At 39.1% G+C, this 22,211-nt stretch overlaps 2 protein-coding genes across 2 annotated transcripts; both read left to right on the plus strand.

Annotated features, from left to right (window-relative positions):
* The first annotated feature begins 1,105 nt into the window (after positions 1 to 1,105).
* On the plus strand, positions 1,106 to 4,898 carry LOC131012748 (uncharacterized). The gene is made up of 7 exons (XM_057940751.1): positions 1,106 to 1,752; positions 2,803 to 2,950; positions 3,263 to 3,454; positions 3,766 to 3,894; positions 4,060 to 4,229; positions 4,299 to 4,429; positions 4,600 to 4,898. The coding sequence occupies exons 1-7, from the start codon at positions 1,488 to 1,490 to the stop codon at positions 4,678 to 4,680; spliced, it is 1,116 nt and encodes a 371-aa protein (XP_057796734.1). The 5' UTR covers positions 1,106 to 1,487; the 3' UTR covers positions 4,681 to 4,898.
* A 3,060-nt stretch (positions 4,899 to 7,958) lies between these two features.
* Positions 7,959 to 14,610, plus strand: LOC131012711 (auxin response factor 6-like). The gene is made up of 14 exons (XM_057940701.1): positions 7,959 to 8,874; positions 9,050 to 9,162; positions 9,661 to 9,759; positions 9,842 to 9,898; positions 9,994 to 10,152; positions 10,243 to 10,327; positions 10,411 to 10,501; positions 10,820 to 10,984; positions 11,055 to 11,177; positions 11,556 to 11,631; positions 11,958 to 12,105; positions 12,207 to 13,375; positions 13,466 to 13,656; positions 14,166 to 14,610. Exons 1-14 carry the CDS (start codon positions 8,814 to 8,816, stop codon positions 14,371 to 14,373), a joined length of 2,745 nt encoding a protein of 914 aa, XP_057796684.1. The 5' UTR covers positions 7,959 to 8,813; the 3' UTR covers positions 14,374 to 14,610.
* The last annotated feature ends 7,601 nt before the right edge of the window (positions 14,611 to 22,211 follow it).

Here is a 22,211-nt window from a genome sequence, read left to right on the forward strand (position 1 = left end):
TTTGTTTTTTCAATTCATAAATAAATGATACTTGGGCCTTCTCCTTACTGGACCATAATCGTGGGCCTGCTTGTTTGGGCCTAACTTAGTCACGTGCTTCTATATTGGGCCTAACGTAGACATGCACGTGGACAAATAAAATCCTTAGCCATTCTTTTTATTCGTATTTATAAGTTGTATTTATAAGTTAAACCTTTAATTTGAATTCTCTAGATATGAATAGGGGTAATTATATCTTAATACATAAACTCTCTCTTAATTCTGATTTCATATATGAATTAAAAAAATATCCCTCCCAAATACACGAATTTTATTTTGTTTTGATTTTTTAACACAATTGTAAATTTTCAATAAATTGATATTATCGTGACTAGCTGAAGCGGTGTAGACATTTAATTACATTATTTAGTACATCAACCGTTTTAGCCGTATTAACATTTTAAGCGTCCACCTCAACTTTAATTTAAAGGTAATTGACAATCGTGTGAAAAATTGAAATATTAAGAAAAATCATATATTTAAAATAAAAAATTAAGTGAAATTTGTTCTCATACTCAAAAATTTAATATTGAAATAATAAATAGGATTTTGACAAATAAAATCACGAACTATTTCGAAATTGTAATTTTAACGTGACGAATTAAATCATCACCTTTTCAATTTTTTCAATTCAATCCCACAATTTTTTTTTCCAGTCGTCGGAGTGCTGAGTTGGAGCTTATGTGAATTAATAAAGACGATGTTTTTATGAGGCCTAAACAATATCGTTTTGTAAAATTTCAATTAAAATCTTAAATGGACTATATATCCTATATCAGCATCCTAATTTCTAAGATTCAACAACTTTATTGCTAACGGCGTCGTAACATGAATATTATATAGCGAACTAATTCATGTAAGCAACAATTTAATAATTCGACGATAAAAAATTAATTAAAAAAATTACAAAAATTTTAAAAAAAATTAACTTAATTCATCACGGTTCAAAAGACAAGTTAAAGTTACAATTTCAAAATAATCATACATTTTATTTTCAAAATAATCATACATTTTATAAATAAAACATCAAAAATATAGATACACAAAGAAGCAACAAAAGCTTCGACACACGCCACGTGGACTGCAGCCAATAACATGGTTTCGCAGCAAAGGCAAATCGCACAACGACAAAGAGCTCATTGCATGCAGAGCTAAGCAAAAATGGCTGCCTCTTTCATCGAATACTTTATCTGCATTCCTCCAATCAACATCCCCAATTATTCAATTACTATGCAGACTCGTCGATTTCACCTAAAATCAAGCACTTACCTCCAAGAATTTGTCTCCTTGTTGCCGTCCCAATTCTTTATTTACGAAAACCCCCCATTATAAAACCCCAATCCCCAATCATTCTTGCCCATCTCATTCACAGCTCAAACCCAATTTTCTGTTTTGTGCCACCGCACTTCAAAGTTGCAATCTTTTTTTTTTTTTTTTCAGATTGGGCCATGAAGAGGTATAGGAATCGGCAAATTTGGGAGTTTGAGCATGAAGTGAATATGATGGCTGCTGCAGCTGCTGCTTATAGGGATGAAGGTAGGATTTTGAATGGTGGTGTTTATGGGAGGAAGGTGATATTGGGGATAGATGGTGGGACGGCGTCGACTGTTTGCATATGCATGTCTTTGACACCCTTTGATCAGCCGCTGCCTGATCCTCTGCCTGTTCTTGCTCGCGCCGTCGCCGGTTGCTCCAACCACAACAGTGTTGGAGGTGATTTATGCTCTCTGTTTTGACTCATTTCTGTGTTGTGTCTCAATTTTGGTTGAATGAATGCAATGATTGCTATGCTTTTGGATTTTGAACATTTTGGGGCTGTGGTTGCTTGGAATGATTGTTGTTGGATCACGAACACTGGGGGCGTTTACTTTTCATGATTGAGTATTTTTATCCTCGTTGCTATGATTTTTCCAAATGGGATATGAATGAAGCAAAATGAGCTCAAATGATACAAATTATCAAGGGTTCCAATCAATGTTAGTATAGAATGGATTAACCTATACTGTTTTTATCTATCTAGGTGAAATGTGGCAAAATTCTGATTACGACACTTGTGTGTGTGAGAATGATTTGTTTATGCAAAGGACGTTTCTGTTTTGCTGGGGGAAAAAATGTTGGTTTAAGGATGCTAAGTTCGTGATGGTGTAGACATAGCTGTGATGATGTTTGTTTCATGACTGTCGATGACGTTCTGGCTCATTGGAAGAACTGAGCTAGTTATGAAGAAAGTGAGGCACTCGCTGTCATAAACTAGTGCTTTGAGTTGCGTCTAGAATTTAACCTGAGGTTAAGCTTCTTTTTTGCAACGGGAGCTAGCAACGTGACTTAAGCTTCTTTTTTGCAACGTGACTTAGTCGTTAGTCCCAGCAGGGTAAATAGGGTGACCTAGATCTGTTGACCTTTTTTTTATTGTGCTATGGCCTATGGGAAATACTAGAATTTGCAAATGCATTCGGATCACCTTGATCTTGTTTTTCGGCCAAAGAAGCAAAAACTAACTCTTTTGGGGGCAAAAGCTACTCTAATTGACAATTTACTTATTCTTTTTCTTATTTCATTTACATTTTTAGTCCTTTATAGCTACGTTAGTTTTTAGGTGATACTCTTGAATTTGCAATATTCGTATAATCACATACCTAGATAGGGACAGACATAGGTCATGACACATGCTTTGGCTAGACAAAAAATAAATTTGTAACTGGAGATGCAGATTCATGGCCTCGTCGTGTTAATAATTCTTCGATTTGATTTTTTTGTTCACAGAATCTGCAGCTAGAGAGACTTTGGAGAAAGTTATGGCGGATGCTCTTGCAGCATCAAGATCAACTCGTTCTTCTGTTCAAGCCGTTTGTCTTTCAGCTTCTGGTGTTGACCACCCAAAGGACCAGCATCGCATACTTACTTGGCTCAGGTTCGATTCTTAAAAGAATTTATTCTGCCGTGGCATTCATATATGTGATTAGTTTTTGTTGGATCTGCAAATGCACTTTACAACGCAACACGATAGTTATAAAAAAAAATGCAACGGAGAGGCAATGGATAGGATTGGTGAATGACGATAGGAAATTGATTTAATCATTTTACAATTCGTGTATCTTTCTACCACAGTTTAATGCATAGTAGCGTAACTTCGTGCTTACGTATTGCGTTTTTTGTTACAAGTGTCGACTTTTAAATACTTCATCTGATACTAATTGTTGTTTTCCTCGCTTTATCTTCTTAGAGAAATATTCCCGAGTCATGTTCGGTTATTTGTTGAGAATGATGCTGTGGCTGCTTTGTCAAGTGGGACGATGGGAAAGCTTCACGGATGTGTCCTCATAGCTGGTACAGGCACCATTGCTTATGGGTTCACGGAAGATGGAAGAGAAGCTCGGGCTGCTGGTGCTGGACCTGTTTTAGGCGACTGGGGAAGGTACGCCCTTCAAATAATTGTTTGTACGATTGCCATCTTCACGACTTTTATTTGCTGCCATAGCTAACACATCTCTCAGCACTTTTTACAATGGCCTTTGTGCATCCTCGCTGGAGAAAACCCTTCTAACTTGTGCAATCACCAATATTGGCACATATCAGTATATCACCTTTAGATATATACCCTTCAATCCTTTAGTGCAATCAATCAAAAAATATAATTTGGTAGTTGTAAATGAAATTTGATTGCATTTTAAAAACTTTGTGGCGTTTTGTTTTGTTCATCTTTTAATACATTTCCTTTACTTGCAGTGCTTATGGTATAGCTGCACAGGCGCTGACCGCTGTAATAAGGGCTTACGATGGCCGTGGTCCACCGACTACACTAACACAAATTATTCTAGACAAACTAAATCTCTCTTCCCCCGATGAACTTATAGGGTACGTATGTGTGTAGTGCCTATAATTATTACTATAAGCCATTCACTTTCTTGGTGCTCATCGAGCTTGATAAATCAGTAAATAACTATGATTTTGAGGTTGCAAACAAATCACAATGATGATGAAGCAATGATAATATAGGATATGACTGAAGTTTGATTTTAGGTGGACGTATGCAGATCCATCCTGGGCTCGGATAGCAGCTCTGCTTCCCGTTGTGGTTTCTTGTGCAGATGGAGGCGATCTTGCAGCAACCAACATCTTATTTGACGCTGTTCATGAGCTGGCTTCGAGTGTGAAAGCTGTTGTCGCGAGATTGGAGCTCTGTGGTGAAGGTGTGTGTTTTCTATAGCTCATTAGTATTTGACACCATCACAACTGAGCTATTATGTCTTTTGTTGCAGACGGCAAGGATACTTTCCCCCTCGTAATGGTTGGTGGCGTTCTCGAGGCCAACAAAAGGTGGGACATTGGCAACGAGGTCATAAACTGCATATCCAAGGACTTCCCCGGTGTTCTTCCCATTCGTCCCAAGGTATAGGCACGCACTACTATATCATTGGCTCCCACTCCTCATATACATGCTCGTTACCCTCTAAACGAACGGGGTGTCGTGTCTCTCCACTTCTCGAGCACTCACTACATTTTGTTGCACACTCTTTGCACTCACTAAACACGTGCTCGTTTTCTTCAACAAAAAACTAGGTTGAGCCTGCAGTCGGAGCTGCATTGCTTGCTTGGAGCTCCCTTATGAGACAATGCCATCACGAAGCATCGACAAGTTGACCATGCACGACACCTTACTTGTATAGCATTGGATAGAGCTCGTGTAAAGAAGCACGATGCCCAACACGTCGTGTCGTGGCGAATTAGGAAGATTGGTTACTGTTTTTTCTTTTATTCTATTATACTGTATGGCAATACTTGCAAGGTTGGAGTTGTTGGAATCAAATTTTGGTTCTCGTATATACATTGTTGTGGATAGTGAATTGGTTGTTTTAAAAGTAGTGTATTCAAGTAGCGTTTTTTTAGTTAAAAGTCAAAGTGAAATTTAGCGTGTTTTTGTTATTGTGATGAAATATAGATATTTTGGGAAATTAACTAGTTTGAATTCAGTCGTTAGATTCGAAAAATATATAGTACTAATATTTTATTGTTTTTTAAATATTTTTATTATGGTTTTAACATATTATGTCTAAGTAGTATTACTCCCCGTGCATCACGGTGATACCTACTTCATTATAATAGTAAAAAAATTATATTTTTTAGAATATTATATTTAAAAAATAAAATTTTATAAAGTACTTATATTATTATATAAAATAACTATAATAAAAATAGTAGCGTTAAAAATGAAGATGAAGTCATCTTATAGTTGCAGGCCTATCAAATAAATGATCAAGATTGTCAGAAAATCTTTTTATCTAATGATTATTATTATCTATTTAAAATTTCCACCAAAATATCTAGATATTTTTATTTCAAAATTTCTATTAGTCTTGACAGAGTTTTTGGAACTTTTAATTACTTTTTACTTATTTGCATTTCACAACATATTTTTTTGAGGTGCTAATTGACTGTAAATCCACAAAGTATTAGTGAATTTTGGTATTTTTAACTATATAAAGTTGTAATATAAATACATAAACTTTAGCCCATTTCGGAACTTGCCCTGAAATTTAATTTCACCCAAATCAAAATATACATGAAAAAATTAAATATGATATAATATATACACGTTATATTAAAATAAATTATACAAAATTTCTACTGAAATATATACAGTACTAAAATATATACATATGTATACATACATATATATATATATATATATGTGTGTGTGTGTGTGTGTGAGTGAGTGTTAATATATTATATCTTTATATATTTTTTATATGACCTTTATAAATTAAAAGTTCAAAAATATTATACTGCTTTATTTGATTGTGAAGATGATATACATAATATAAAGAGAAAAATTTTGAGATAGCCAAAATGAATCATGGAAATCAATTTATGGCCACTTTTTGAAAAAACTTAAATTCTAGCCATATTTTACAAATTCAGACGTTTTTGCCCTTAATGAGGCGGACCGGGTAGGATCAGATACGCGGGTCGCGTGTCAGATTGGGTTAGGCACTTATGGCACTATTAGTGCCATAAGTGCCAAGATTTTACTTTGTTTTATTTTGAATTTTCGTTGGCACTTATGGCACTATTAGTGCCATAAGTGCCAACGAAAATTCAAAATAAAATAGTATTTTTTGGCACTTATGGCACTATTTAGTGCCACAAGTGCCAACGAAAATTCAAAATAAAACTAAGTAAAATGGTCATTTAGGCACTTATGGCACTAATAGTGCCATAAGTGCCATACGTGCAGCACAAATACAGAAACAGCATCATTTAAACCCTAAATGGATAATCTAAACCCTAAATGGAACATCTAAATTCCAAATGAATAATCTAAACCCTAAATGTAATATCTAAACTCTAGGGGGAAGTCTTTTTGGCACTTATGGCACTAATAGTGCCATAAGTGCCATACGTGCAGCACAAATACAGATCAGATCTGCCGATGGCTGAAATTGAAGAAAGTGACGGCTACTGTTGCAGCGTAGATCAGATCTGCCGATGGAGGAGGCGGCGCAACGATGATCTGAAGTCGGAGGAGGCAACGTAACGTCCGTCGCGACGACGATCTGGAGCCCGGATCCTCCGCTGCCACGTTTAGACCGAGGACGAAGGGTAGGAAGAGGGAGATGGCCACCACCTGACCAGTCCCTCCTCCACGCCGCCGATTTCAGAGGACCGGATCTCCTCCATCGCCGCCGCCTCATACTCCGCTCCGACGACTTTTACCCAAGCCGTGAGATCTACGTGCTAGGCGCCGCTGTCGCGCAGCCACTGGAAAGAGAGAGAGCTCCGGTGACTTCTGCTATGCGTCGTTACCGCGCAGCCGCTGGAGAGAGAGAGGGATATGAGAAAGAGAGAGGAGAGAGAGAGAAGGATAGAATAGTCATGACATACAAAAAATGGCTAAAATTTATCTTTTTTCAAATGGTGGACAAAATTTGATGTTGTATGTTGAATGAATGACCCTATTGTTTACTATAAATATTTTTAGTGTATTAAAGTACTAAACATGATATTAATATGTTACTACATTATTTTATATCACATCTTGTCTCATACAGTTATATTAAACGAGTCCGTAATATATTAATGCAAAACCGCAAAACGGTGAGAATCAACGGGATTTATATACTATATGAGTGTGTTTGTTTTTTATCCCTCTAAATAGAAGGATAATATAATGGGATATAAATTTACCACTTAAAGTAGGGACCATATTTTTTTATATCTTGTTTGATTTAAATGATAATATATTTATCCATTCCTCGTAAGATGGTATAAAATTATATCATCCTTCTCAAGTGAAAAGGTGTTGTCCGAAAATTTATATCATCTGCTCGAATATTTTATTCATTTAAAGTAAATGAGGTATAAGATATTAAATAAAGCTTATCACTTTTTTATAGCTCAAAGCACACACCCTATTAGTATAATCTCATTTTAAGTATGTACTCAACCATAACATTAGAATGGTGATTTTTTATTTTTATTTTGATAAATAGAATGGTGATAAGATCAGAACGATAAATTTTATCTTAAACAATTTGAAGACACATTTTACAAAATAATTATCATGAATAATTTTTGTTCTAGACTCAAACACGAATATTCAAAAACATTCAAATTAACTAAAAAAACTATACAAGTAAAAAAAAACTAAAAAAACTATAGGTAAAAAAATGATATAATATTTTTTACAAACACTCAATAAAACTAGACGGTTTTGCTTTTCTTTTTCTATCCAAAAATCTATTTTCGGTTTTGTAGTGTTGCAAAAGCTTTCGTGAACATTTATTCAAATCCTTTCTCATGAAAAATGTTTCCTTTTCATGTGCCCACAAAGAAAAAGTACACAGCCAGTCTCCGTTTTCCTAAAATCAGTTGTAATAAAAATCACGACGCTGCCCATTTCAAGAAACTTTCAGCACCAAAGATTGGATTTTTATTCAATTATTTTTCTCCTTGAGTTGTATTTTTTGGTCCGTTTTCCTAAAATTCCTTGTAATAAAAATCACGACGTTACCATTTCAAGAAACTTTCAGCACCAAAGATTGGATTTTTATTCAATTATTTCCTCCCTGAGTTGTATTTTGGTGTGATAAAAATAAAAGAATTACGAGAAATGGGTTCAATAATTGATGGACTTTCCGGATTTACCATGCAGCCGGCAGCGTTTTAACTTGTGTACGAACTCTCTGTGAGAATATAGTAATACTTGAAAGAAAAATAAAGGAAAAAGAGAAAAAAAACTGAAAGATCTGTAGACTGTAGCTGATTTTAGCTTCAGAGAGAGAGGGGGAGCGGGTGAGAGAGAGAGAGAGAGAGAGAGATCTCAATAGTTCACAAAAGCTACTCATCATTTCCTTCTTGTTTAGCTTTTACTTGCTTACTTTAGTTCATTTATTCCTCGGACCAGTCCTCTTCTTGTTCTTTTTTGGTGTTCCTCTTTAGGGTTGTTTGTTTCAACTTCAAGATCTGCTTTAACTTTTCGTTTTCCGCAAACCCTTGTGAAATTTCATGCTCCCACCTTGTTTATTTTAAGTTTTTCTTCTACTTGGGGAAGCAGGCTGCATATTTTGGGGGGAGGAGGGGTGCATGTGTGGGTTTGGATGAGAAGAATTAGCTATTCTAGTTGGTTTGTGGGGTGGGGGGTGGGGGTGGGTATGGGTGTGGGTGGAGGGATACCTTTCAAGATTGTTGTTTTTTCATGAATCCCTTTTGATTTCAGGGAAATTAGTTTTAGTGGTAGGTTTTTGTTTTAGCAAAGATTAAAATTAGTGAGGAATATGAGGTTATCTTCTTCTTCTTCACCTACTACTACTGGATTTAATGCTCAGACTGAGGAAGGTGAGTTGTGTGTTTGTGTTTTTATTTTTATTTTATTTTTCTCTCTCACTCTAGTAGCTCTGATTTTTGGGGATGCATATGGAAATGCTGGTTTTATTTGAAGAATTTAATATATTGTGTACAAAAATTGATTCCTTTTCAAATAAAAATATGTCTTGCTGGTTCTGGATGGCAGGAGAGACGAAATGCTTGAATTCGGAGCTATGGCATGCGTGTGCTGGCCCGCTTGTCTCACTTCCTCTAATTGGAAGTCGAGTCGTGTACTTTCCTCAAGGCCATAGCGAGCAGGTTCGTTGTTGATACTAAGATTTGCTGAGCATTTCTTTAGACATGAACTTTGATGGAGAATTAGTGTGTTTAAGCTTGCAAAATAGTGAAATTGTTGTGTTTCTAAGAAATGGTTGGAACTTTGTTAATCTTAGGTGAATGTGTGTGTGTTTTCTATGAATCAGTGAGTCATTCGCCTGCTTTCGGCCTTCAGCCTTTAAGCAGCCTAACATATCTTAAAGTTACATTGTATTAGTTTTAGTTTTCCAGGAAATGTGTGGCGCTTGCATTTTATTTCGTATTGGAAGCATGATTGATGGAAAAAATCACGTAAAAGAAGCTTCGCTCTCCAGTTAATTTGAAAAATTCTGGAATATATCGAGATTTTCCTTACACTGAAAGTTCTTGCATATTCTTGATTGATTAAGTAGTCTATATCTCAATTGAATGTTGCGTTATAAGGCTTAGTTTCTAGGGTTTGTTAGGTAGCCCCTTAGATGTGTGGTGATTTTTTAATAGGTTGCTGCCTCAACGAACAAGGAAGTGGATTCGGCTATCCCTAGCTATCCCGGCTTGCAGCCACAGCTAATATGCCAACTTCACAATGTTACCATGCATGTAAGCTGCCTTTTTCTTCTAACTTTTTTCTCGTATTTCTTAAATGATGTGATATTAATGCTTGGATTGGTCGAAATTACAGGCAGATATCGAAACAGATGAAGTATATGCTCAGATGACTTTGCAACCACTCACCACTGTACTGTACATTAACTTCTATTTTACATCTATGAATTTTATGTTGTCTTCGATTCTTCGTTGCTCACTAGCTATTCACTTTGCCATTTTGATCAGCAAGAGCAAAAAGACTTATGCTTGTTACCGGCAGAACTTGGCACCCCAAGTAAACAGCCAACCAATTATTTCTGTAAAACATTGACAGCTAGTGACACCAGTACCCATGGGGGATTCTCCGTCCCTCGCCGAGCAGCTGAGAAAGTTTTTCCTCCCCTTGTAGGTCCAATAGTTACCTTTTACGGGCGCTAATACAATTTTTGATTAGTTAACGTTATTTGGCTGACGTTTTCCTTTTTGCTTCTTCAGGATTTCTCTCTAACGCCTCCTTGTCAAGAATTAATTGCGAAGGATCTTCACGGAAATGAATGGAAGTTTAGGCACATATTTCGTGGTGAGCTCTTGAAGATATTGTGTGGTTTTCTGAAGCTGTCGTTTCGTTCTTTAGTAGTCAAACTGAAGAGTTCTTGTTTACAGGTCAGCCAAAGCGACATCTCCTTACGACTGGATGGAGTGTGTTTGTGAGTGCAAAGAGGCTTGTCGCTGGAGACGCTGTTATTTTCATATGGTATGCAACAAAATCTGAATACTGGCGTTCCAATCCATAAACTTATATATGTTCAACTTGTAGTGGCGAGAGAGTTATTATTTATTTCGTGGTTGGTTTTTCATTCGTAATGTGTTGGTTTTTTCCCATACCTGCAAGAGTATTGTCCATTTATAGCTCTCTCCTACCAATCCGTGCAACGAGGTTGATTTATTAGAGACTCGGAAGAAATTAAAAATTAGGTTTATGTTAGCCGTATATATCACAATGCCATAGTACCATGGTTTTGTTTTGGAATAATGGTTATTTTTCCGACTCTTACTATTAACTCTCTATCAGGAATGAGAATAATCAATTGCTCTTGGGAATTCGGCGTGCTCAACGTCCTCAAACTGTTATGCCGTCATCAGTTCTGTCCAGTGATAGCATGCATATCGGTCTTCTTGCTGCAGCTGCTCACGCAGCAGCTACAAATAGTCGTTTCACTATCTTTTACAATCCAAGGTACAATTTCTGCTTTATTTGGTTCATTAAGTAACTCGCTTCGTCACATTTGCATCTTTTCTGATTTTAGGGCAAGTCCAACTGAGTTTGTCATATCACTGGCGAAGTATGCCAAAGCAGTGTATCACACGCGAGTTTCTGTTGGGATGCGCTTCCGGATGCTATTTGAAACAGAAGAATCAAGTGTTCGTAGGTAGGTGTCGAATTTGCTGCAGTCATACAAATATGCACAGTTTAATGTGAAAATTCTTTGTTATAATCTCTTACCGATTTCTGATCTTTTCGTTTGTGGAGTTGGGCATTAGGAATACGACCCACCCTTTCTTAAAACGTCATTATATTTTCCTTAAAAGTTATACTAACGTATATGTCAAAATTGGTAAACTTTCTTGGTTGAACGACTTAGGATTTGAATTTACTTTCTCTTACTCTTAAGATGCTGCCTTCTTCGTATTTCAACAGAATTTTGAGAAATGTTTGTGCACATGAAAAATGATGAAGGCATGATTAATGCATCAATTATTCAACTTTAGTTCTGCTTTGTGTGGTACTCACATATGTTTGAACTCAGGTATATGGGCACGATTACTGGTGTCAGTGATTTGGATCCTGTTCGTTGGCCAAACTCGCATTGGCGCTCAGTGAAGGTTTTTCTTCCCCTTTAACCAATACTCTTGTGGATGAACTACTTTCACCTTGATTTTGATTGAAAGTCGATTATTTTTCTTTATGAACTGCATGATTATGATACAATTTCTGAAGTATATATACACCTCTTCTAGAAGTTATTCAAGATTTCCTTCTATTTTTTAAGAAACTCGGGATATTTTTTCACGCACGCTGACAGCTAAGATATTGTCGGAAACAGTCCAAGAATGGCTTTGTGAATTTAATTGCCTTTCGCTCAATGCTGAACGCTGACAAGAATTCGTTTCTCTTACTATTTTAAGCATATCCTACATTTCTTATTTAGGTTGGGTGGGATGAATCAACTGCAGGGGAAAGGCAACCGCGAGTTTCGTTGTGGGAGATCGAACCCCTGATGACCTTTCCCATGTACCCGTCTCCATTCTCCCTCAGATTGAAGCGGCCATGGCCGTCAGCACTGCCTTCCTTTCCAGGTCTCGTTCATGAGCTATAACGGTTACCTAAGAAAACGCCATTTCCTTTCTTGGTGTTAGTTTAGATTCCACTTCTCTGCTGTTTACACTCTTCTTTTCAGGTGTCGGAGATGGCGATATGAGCCTTAACTCTCCGCTGACATGGCTTCGTGGTGGCGGCATCGGAGATCAAGGGATGCAGTCGCTTAATTTCCAGAGATTTGGTGTATCCTCTTTCATGCAGCCGAGGCTTGATAACTCCATGCTCGGTTTACAACCCGAGATGTATCATGCGATGACGAGTAATTCTCTCCACGATGCGATGTCGTTAGATCCCTCTAAAGTTCCCAGCCAGTTGCTCCTGCAGCTCCAACAAAATCTGCCAAACGTGTCTGCCTCACCGATCCAGAATCAAATGCTGCAGCAGTCGAACCCTCAGCCGAACTTCGTTCAGAACTTTCCAGATAACGTCATGTCTCAGGCTCAAATGTTGCAACAGCAGTTGGAGCTCCACCAGCAGTTCAAAGACCAGCAAGAGCAGCAACTGCAACAACACGAGCAGCGGGTGCAGCAATCGCAGCAGCAATTGCATTCGCACTTCCAAGATCAACAGAACAAAGCCACCCTCCAAAACGGGCCGAGAATGGGGCAAGCCTCTCAGCCCCAGCTCACGCCGCTGCAGGCAATGGCCTCGACAAGCCAGCTACACAACTTCTCTGACCTTCTCGGGAACCACGTCTCTTCATCTAATACTTCCTCCATGCCTCAGAGTCTCCTAACTTCGTTCTCCAACGAAGGAGCATCGCATCTGGTGAACTGGCACGCACCCAACAACACCTTAGTCTCTCATTCCTCGTCATCAAAGCGAGTAGCGTTGGACCCTCAACTCCCTCCCAAGGTTTCCCAGTTTGGAATGCTTCATCCGGACGAGTTAGTGCCACCCGGTCCCAAACTCCCCGACCTTTCAGCTTTGCTACCCCCATTTCCCGGGAGAGAGTTTCTGGGTCTCCAAGGTGCCTCCGACTCCCATGACAAAAGCCCGTTTGGCGTTACTACAGACTCATCTTCGGCTATGATGCTGAATGGGCTTTCATCCTCCTTCAGAAACACTGGCAACGAGAATGGATCATTCTCAATGTCTTATGCTACCCCAGCATTTGTGGGCGCTGCAGGCACCGACTTTCCTCGTAACTCAGAGATGACTTCCTCAAGTTGCGTAGACGAGTCAGGCTACTTGCAGGCCTCGGAAAATGCAGACCACACTAACCCACCCCCTGGAACCTTTGTGAAGGTGAGTTAACAAATACAAGTGTGACTACTACTTGTATATGGTGCCTCTTGATCAACACAAATTTAACAATGCATATGAAATTCTTATCAGGTTCACAAATCAGGGTCTTTTGGACGGTCGCTCGATATTTCCAAGTTCAGCAGCTACAATGAGCTCCGTAGTGAGCTTGCTCAGTTATTCGGGCTTGAAGGATTATTGGACGACCGTCAGAGATCAGGCTGGCAGCTTGTATTTGTTGACCGAGAGAACGACATTCTTCTCCTCGGCGATGACCCTTGGCAGTAAGAGCATCTACCTGCTTTCTTGCATTTCTCTCCTTTAGTTACTTCATATATTATTATATTGAGAAATAAATTGTCATCCTACATATAATCATTACATCCTTCCATAGTAGTTTTCTAGTCTTGTGATCCAAAATATTTCATGTATCTGGTTTTTGCTTCTATTTTTTTGAATTTTTTCAAACTCTCAACGTATTCTTTTCGAGTCTTTCAAATTTTATTTGAACTATGAAGGTTTATTCTTAAATTATATCCCGAACTTTGACCTTGTGGTGACTTTTATTAGCCCGTGCTTATCTCCGTTGTCTAGAAATTGTGACTCGGGCTATTAAGTGAACATCGTATATTTGTAATATTTTAAAGTTCGGACTATAGTTTATGAACACTGCCCAACTATAAACATCAAGATGACTGCAAGAAGCACAATTGTATACATGATATCCATAGAATTCATTTGATGCATCTATGAGATCTTGTTACTCAGCTTAGTGTTTTTTCGTCTAATCCAGGGAGTTTGTAAATAGCGTGTCGTGCATCAAGATTCTATCTCCGCTCGAAGTTCAGCAGATGGGGAAAGAGGGGCTCGATCTCCCCAACCCACCCCAGTCGCACGTGCTCCCCAACAACGTTGGCAGCAGCTGTGATGATCGTACGAGCCACAAGGACTCCCGAGGTAGCTTCAACGGGATACCTTCCGTGGGCTTGTTCGACTACTGATGACTGCGTGTAACGGCGCTAAGTTTCGTATGACCACCTGCTGTTTGTAAGACACAGTATTTATCTGTTTGAGACTGTTGAGGCCTGCAGTATATGTAATATTTTGTTGTATGTAGCTTGATCTGATAATTCTCAGAATTTATTGTGATAATATAGTATATATTTATCCCATGAATCTTTGACATGTTTAGAAACTCTACTCTTACAAAACAGTGATGGAATTTTGTTTTAGTTGCAGCTTAGTAGTTGTTTATGCCTTTTCTTTTCTTTTATACACTCTTTAAAAAGGAGGATCAATAATGGATCTCTCCTTTTCTTTTTTCCTTTCGTGGAGACTCGAATCTTCAACTTACTAATTGAAGAAGAAGCGTCTTACCAACTGAGTTGCATTTGAAAATCGGATTGTTCTGACAAAACCGATAAACTGAAACTATTGAAAAATCTTGACTGAATTGACTTGACCTGTTTTCCCGATCGAGCTGAAATTTCAGCTCATGTTTTTAATATTTGGCTTTGGTACAATGCAGTTATTCTATAAGTTCCTATAATAGTTTTTGCGATTCTCATGATAAGAAGTTTTTTATTGAATCACATTTTATAGATACATTTCTCAAAAAAAATTATGAGTAAATTAGTATAAATTAAGAGTAGTTGTATTCAGTTAATATGGTTAAAATTTGGTCTCCTCCAGAATTCGAATTCATGCGAAAATGTTTATTTATGCTTTACATTAATTTATTCATAAAAAGTATTGACTTACCTATACGTATTCTACATTTCTCAATTATCAACATATTTAGCATAAACAAATTATTGACAAAAGATTAGTTTTAATCTAAAAAATAATTACAAATAAGAATAAACATATATATTTAAAGTTCAAAGGGCAAATGTCACACTCTATATAATATGGAAAAGATAAAGAGGCAAGTCTTTTTACAGCCCTATTTCATAAAAACATAAGTTATATAACCCTACTTTTAAATACACAAGTTACATAACCATTTTTTACTTAAATTAATATGGTACCCTTAGTTATTTTGGTCCCACAAAATACAAATTCAAAGAGGAAGATGACTTACAGTTTGCCATTAAGTATGAGCAACGCTTATGTAATAACGAAGCTGAGTATGAGGCTATTGTCAGAGCCTTGACAATCTTGTCGGAGCTGGGAGCTGAGTCTGTTCTTTAAAACTGACTTACAATTAGTAGTGCAGCAATTATTGGATGAGTACGACATCAGGGAAAGCCGAATGGCTGTTTACCATGTCAGAGCTAGGGAATTAATGTCCAAATTCCAGGACTGCTTCATTAAACAGATATCGCGGGAACAAAACAACAAAGTTGACCTACTGGCACAGATGGACAACGCGGTCGAGCATAGTTGGACAAATTCTGTAACTTTGCTTTTTTAGCCTAGTGCGGAGGGCAGGCAGGGTGTCTTCAGCACAGATGTAAGGGAGGATTGGCGAACGCCCATTCTCCACTTCTTGCGAACAGAGGAACGACTTGACCTGGTTGTTTCTCAATGCTGCCTCTATGGCAGGTATTGTGTTATCAATGATCAGTTGTACAAAAGATCCTTCACTCATCCTTTGTTGAAATGCCTATCTTCGGAGGAAGCACAGTTCGATGTCAGGGAAGTTCATCAGGGTTGCTGCGGAAACCATGCCGGGTATAAAGATTTGATGAGGAAAATTGGCAGGGCTGGGTTTTACTGGCCTACAATGGCAGAAGATGCCAAACAGTTTGTCAAGAAATGCGAGGTTTGTCAAAAATACGCCCCACGCATTAATATCCCAGGGAAAACCATGGGTACAATGTGCGCCACTTATCCTTTTGACAAGTGGGGAATTGATATTGTGAGGAAACTTCCAACAGCTCCGAGAGGAAAGTGCTTTCTCATAATGGCAATAGATTATTTTTCCAAGTGGGTAGAGGCGGAAGCAGTAACAAAGATCGATGAGTGTACCATTGAGAGGTTCTTATGGCGCAACATCTGCTGCAGATACAGGTCACCGAGGGTACTCGTCTTTGACAATGGGACACAGTTTACGGGAAAGTGGATTGAGAATTTTTGTCACAGAATGGACATTGTGCAGCGCTTTGTATTTGTAGCTCATCTACAGGCTAATGGCCAAGTGGAACTTACCAACCGCACAAAATGCGAAGGGTTCAAGAAACGGCTAGAAAAGAGTAAGGGCAGATGGGCGGAAGAGCTAGACGGGGTCCTGTGGGCTCATCGTACCAGTCCAAAAACAGCTACGGGGGAAGCACCATTTACACTTGTATATGGTTCCAATGCTGTAATACCAGCCGAGGTACGATTGGCATCACACAGGGTATTGCACTATGACCCCATACAGAATGACGAGCTTCGGCGCTTAGACTTGGATTTCATAGAGCTGAGTAGAGATACAGCTGTTCTCAGGGCTGCAAAGTATAAAAGCATCATCAAGGCAGTGTTCGATAAAAAAGTGACAGTCAAGAAATTTAACAAGGGAGACCTAGTATTGAAGCGAACGGATGCGCTGCATCCAGCCAAGAAATTTGATCCTAATTGGGAAGGTCCTTTTATGGTAACGGAGGTGCTAGGCGGTGGGGCATATCATCTATCTGACAGCGAATGGAGGCCTCTCACTCGGCCTTGAAACATCAATACTCTAAAGAAATTCTACGCTTGAAAGGCTTATAATTTGAATCTATCTTTGTAGACCAAATACTCTTTTTCCCCACATGGGTTTTAATGAGGTATGGGACCAAGTTTCTTTAATAAAATAAGATCTTGGTTTTAGGGTAATTACCCATGTTTGACAGCATTTCTCATCTATACTGCGTTATTTATCTTTAACCTATAAAGAATTGCAGGGCTAAAAAATAATCGTGCTTAACTTCTAAAGTATGCGCACGACACTAGGGGGAGAGGGGGGAGAGTAAGGGTGTATACCCCGTGTATGCCCACTACATCGCTACACATATCCTATTTTTTAGGGATACTTTTTTTTTAGAATGTCGCCTAAGTTCAAGCTCCCAGAGCTGGCTTAGCACGGGCAGCTGCCTACACCAGATCCCAATGCTGGTAGTAGCGCGAGCACATAGGACCTAGAAGTCGCCTAAGCGCGAGCTCCCAGAGCTGCCTTAGCGTGGGCATTAAGTGGGAGAAAATTTTAGAATGTCGCCTAAGTTCGAGCTCCTAGAGCTGGCTTAGCGCGGGCAACTGCCTACACCGAATCCCAATGCTGGTAGTAGCGCGAGCACATAGGACCTAGAAGTCTTCTAAGCGCAAGCTCCCAGAGCTGGCTTAGCACTGGCACAAAGAAAGTCAAAACTTCAAAAAAGCGCATAAGTCTAAGCACTCGAACCTGGTCTAACATGAATACTTGTTCAAAATGGAAAAGTGATGGAAACAGGGGGAGGCGAAATTAATTTATCACCAACAACAAGTTTATCGTAATAAGTAAACTAAGTTTTGTACATATGCAAAGTCAAAAGAAAAATTACAAACACCAAAGTATATTTGATCCTATCTAGGGAGGGGGAACTTCAGGCTGAGAGGACGCTGGAACAGGCACAGAGGTAGGGCCGGAAGCGCCAGAGCTGGGGGCAAAATAAGAGGGACTCTCAGCAAAGATGGGCAGCGTCCTCGCTGAGTCAACGTCGGGGAAGGGGTCCGAATCTTTAAAAAGGTCCCCAACCAGAGAACGGGTAAAATTGGCCTCATCTTTGTAGAGTTTAGCCAATTTTGCAAGAACACTCTCCCGGGAAGCAGGGAGGTCAGCCAAGTCAGACGCCACTGGTTGGTGAGGATATAACCCGAACTCAGCAAAGGACCGAGGCGCAGCCCTATCCCCAGACAGATCTTGCACGAACTCTCGAAGTATTTCGAGGGAAGGGCTAGAGAAAAGGGGCGCCTCTGGAACATCCTCAGAGAAGAGTCCCACCGTGAACTACTGAAGGGCCCAGTCCAGAGCTGGGTACCACCATTCAGGGCTGGCGGGGACCTTAGGATCAATACCCAGCTTTGCGCATAGGGTATTATTGTCCAGGGACCTCATCAGGGCCCTCAAGTCCAGCTTGGCCACTTGCTTAAGAGCGGCCCCAGTCATCTCCGCCCCTCGGCGACTGATCTCCGTTATCATATAAGCCAAGGCGGGGACAAACCTTTGCAGAAAGTCGGGAGTTTTGCAGAAGGCATCCACTGTCCCCTCGAAGAGGATCTTGAGAAATTGATGACCTTGGGGCAACAAGAAGAACTCTAGTCGCTGATCGCGGGCCCCAAAGATATATCCCTCTCGGTGGACTCGGATACGGGCCTCCCTCCATCGCCTTTTGGATTCGTCATACTCCTTGGAGTAGCGCTCCTTGAATCGATACCCCAGTTCATGAGTCTCGCGCTTTGCTTCCTGATAAGCAGACTCGAAAGAGTTCTTCTGGACTTCCAGCTCTGCCAACCTGGCCTGGGCACGGGCCAGCTCTGCTTCTGCCTCGCTGAGGCGATAAGTTGCTTGGGAAGACTCTTTCTCCTTAAGGGCCAGAGCAGATCTGGCCTCGTGCAAGCTCCCCTCCACCTCATCAAAAAGCTCTACCTAGCGTAAAGCCTCGACCTTCTGGGCCTCCTCCTGGAGATTCACACGGGGTTAGTAAAGAAATGAGAGGGAAAACACGAAGATACAGAATAAAAGAGAAGATATACCATCATATATGTGCGGCTTAACGACTTTGCTAACGCCTTGCCCGAGGCCTTGCGAGCAAGGGCTTGGTCATCCGGATGAACCCGGGCTTGCATCTGCTCATAGTATTCTCGTCCTTCCATAGTAGAGACGGGGCAGATCAATATGGTGGTCCGGTCCTCAGGACCACCCCCTGGCAGCTCTAGCTCTGGGGCAGTGATTTTGCCCAGGCGGATCGCCCTTCTTTTGCGGGCAAGGGCCTCCACCCTCTCCTTGGAGAGGTCCCTCTTCTTCTTCTTTGGGGCAGTCTTGGCAGCCCCAGGACGGAGAGTAGATACCGACTCTACATCGAGGATCTCTATGTCCTCATCATCTTGTTCGTCCTCGTCCTCATCCCGGAGTCCAGTGTGGACGGTGGAAATGGTAGTAACCTATTCCAGGAAGGGACTGGGGCGGCGCAAACCGAGATGAAAAAGTGTGTAGAAAATCAGGACTGAGGAGACGCCCTCAGTCATAGGGATGTCAATGGAGGAAGGGAACTCCGTCGGGCCCCCAAACTCCTTTGTATCACTAACCGTCTTGGACATGTCAGCTTCGGAAGTGTTGGATTTGTATACTGAAAGCAAGAACTTTTATGCTTGTATACAATAATTCCTGAGTTCACTATCTAATCTCCTATCTGAATTGTTCATAATTGCATATGTATGTCCTATTATCTCTATATAAGTAGATTATATGGTGTGTTGTAGATCACAGAAGACCATATAATTGGAATAACCTTATGAGATATAAAATTGATCACAGCCGAGACGACTCTAGGATGAGTTGTTGGTTTAGGCTGCAGTATAGATAGAAGTAGTTTGTCTTGGCTAATTGTCTATACAGGTGCGTGTAAACGTATTGATAGGATCACAGTGAGATGTATTCTTCTGTCTGACTTAAGTGAAGAATCAAGATCTCGGTGACTTAATGAGACCTAAACCCTAATAAAATTTCAGGTGTATATATGAATTTATGTATCACTTTGACTTACTATGAGTGAGAGTTACATATTAACTTGAGTACTCTGTATCTTGGGTAGGGGTGTAAATTCGGGTTGCGGGTATCGGGTATACCCTCACCCGTCCCGATACCCGCAAAATCAGCACATAGGGTTGGGTGAGGGTATTGATCTCTCAAAAAATGCGGGTATCGGGTACCCGCGGGTACCCCGACGGATACCCGCATACCCGCACAATTACTTAAATTTCCAATTTAAATTTTTATAATTATGATTTATGAATTAATTTAATTTTATGAAAAGGAAAATCATACCGGAAGGAAGCGGGAAGCCATAGTATTTCTTAAAATAAATTACACTCCTAATTATGATTATTATAGATTTGATATAAAGGCGCAATAATGTAATTAATTATAAGATAGTCAATAATTTATAGTATATAACTTAAATCTTGTCTTACTAGTGTAAATATAATTGTTTTATTTTATTTTGAAACTACTAGTTTACTATTACTTTATCTTTATTAGTGACTTGAAGTCTTGGAGTGGTGTTAGACGGTTGATTGACCTTCAATTGAGCGTTTGAACTTGAATTTTGATTGTTGAACTTGTTTGTGAGTTGTTTTATTATTATTTCTTCGTCGCAGGTTTTATGGATAATCGTTAAAATAGAAAGGATATTTTCAAAAAAATAAATAAAATAAGGGACAAAATACCCGCGGGTAAAGAGGGTACCCGCACATTGCGGGACAAAAAATACCCTCCAATGGGACAAAATACCCGCACAATTATACACAATTAAGAACTTGCGGGAAATTGAGGGTACCCTCATACCCGCAGCGGATACCCGCTGCGGGTATTCGGGTACCCGCGGCATGCAGGAGGGTCGGGTGAGGGTGGGGTTTTCGGGCAATTTTGTCCCGCGGGTACCCGAATTTACAGCCCTAATCTTGGGTGATAGCAATTTATATATGACATTTGGTAATTTGTATTAGGTGACCGTATCCGGTATATGATGATATATCCCCTTAAGGAGCTCAAAATGTTTATTGCACTAAACCCTGCAGGTTGATTAAGTTCAGGTGCAATAATAAGGTTGAGTGGTACTACTTAAGGATTAATAAGAAATTAATTCTTATTAATTCGTCTTCTCTTGTTGACAGTAAATCGAATTTCCTTAACGACCAAGCCGTCTTCACGCATCTGTCCTTTGATTTCCACCCAGTATCCAAAAACACGCTTTATGTCCTCCCTCATCTGTTTGACAAATATCTTTTGGCCAATGCTCAATTCTAACCAACCCTGAATCCATATCAAAATCTTTAATTTATTAATGATTTATTATATATTATATCAATAAAAAAAGTAAAGAATTAAAAGTATACCCTTGTAATTGCACAGTCGCTTTTTGAACACATGGACGATGCCTTGGAAATACTCCTATGGAGTATATCCAAAGTGTCGTCCATTCGTTGCCATTCATGCTTCCAGAATAGTTCACATTTCTCCATATGTTTGGTTAAATTTTCATCTACATTATTGTATCTGGGAAGGTTGTATGTGTAAAGATCTGACCAATATTTGAATAATTTCATATAGAGGAGCACACTTAAATGCTTTACCTGTTTAGAAAACATGTTTTTAAAGTTAGCATAACATATTTAAAAAACATAATTTTAATTAACATGATGAAAAATACTTACTGGATTAAAGTCCTTGTACTTTTCATCGGGAGTCCTCCTATCTCTGAGTCTTAGATCTCCAAAATGTATTTTGAAAAGTTTTATTGGGACTCCTTTTGTGCGTGCCCAGCAATTCATTATAGAAGACATGTAGATTCTTGATTAGAAATGACTTCATCTAGCATTTTTAGTTGCATGTTATCTAAAATCTCTTAATCTCTTTTTCTATACATAACTAGTATTACTCCCGTGCGATGCACGGTAAAAAAAATTATATTTTTTAGAATATTATATTTAAAAAATAAAATTCTATAAGTTACTTATATTATTATATAAAATAGCTCTAATAAAGATAATAGAATTAAAATGAAGATAAAACCATCTTATAATTGGAGGATATAAAATGAATGATCAAGATCTTGACAAAACCTTTTTAACGAACGATTATTATTATCTATTTAAAAAATTTCCACCCAAATATCTAGAT

Source organism: Salvia miltiorrhiza, chromosome 2 (assembly GCF_028751815.1).
Source record: "Salvia miltiorrhiza cultivar Shanhuang (shh) chromosome 2, IMPLAD_Smil_shh, whole genome shotgun sequence".
Taxonomy (NCBI): Eukaryota; Viridiplantae; Streptophyta; class Magnoliopsida; order Lamiales; family Lamiaceae; genus Salvia; species Salvia miltiorrhiza.

Coding starts and splice junctions, on each gene's coding strand:
- LOC131012748 (XM_057940751.1), top strand. CDS start 1,488: ATGAAGAGGTATAGGAATCGGCAAATTTGGGAGTTTGAGCATGAAGTG. Junction 3,455..3,765: donor GTTTTAGGCGACTGGGGAAG/GTACGCCCTTCA, acceptor CTTTACTTGCAG/TGCTTATGGTATAGCTGCAC. Junction 4,430..4,599: donor TTCTTCCCATTCGTCCCAAG/GTATAGGCACGC, acceptor ACAAAAAACTAG/GTTGAGCCTGCAGTCGGAGC.
- LOC131012711 (XM_057940701.1), top strand. CDS start 8,814: ATGAGGTTATCTTCTTCTTCTTCACCTACTACTACTGGATTTAATGCT. Junction 10,328..10,410: donor GTTTAGGCACATATTTCGTG/GTGAGCTCTTGA, acceptor TCTTGTTTACAG/GTCAGCCAAAGCGACATCTC. Junction 13,376..13,465: donor CCCCTGGAACCTTTGTGAAG/GTGAGTTAACAA, acceptor AATTCTTATCAG/GTTCACAAATCAGGGTCTTT.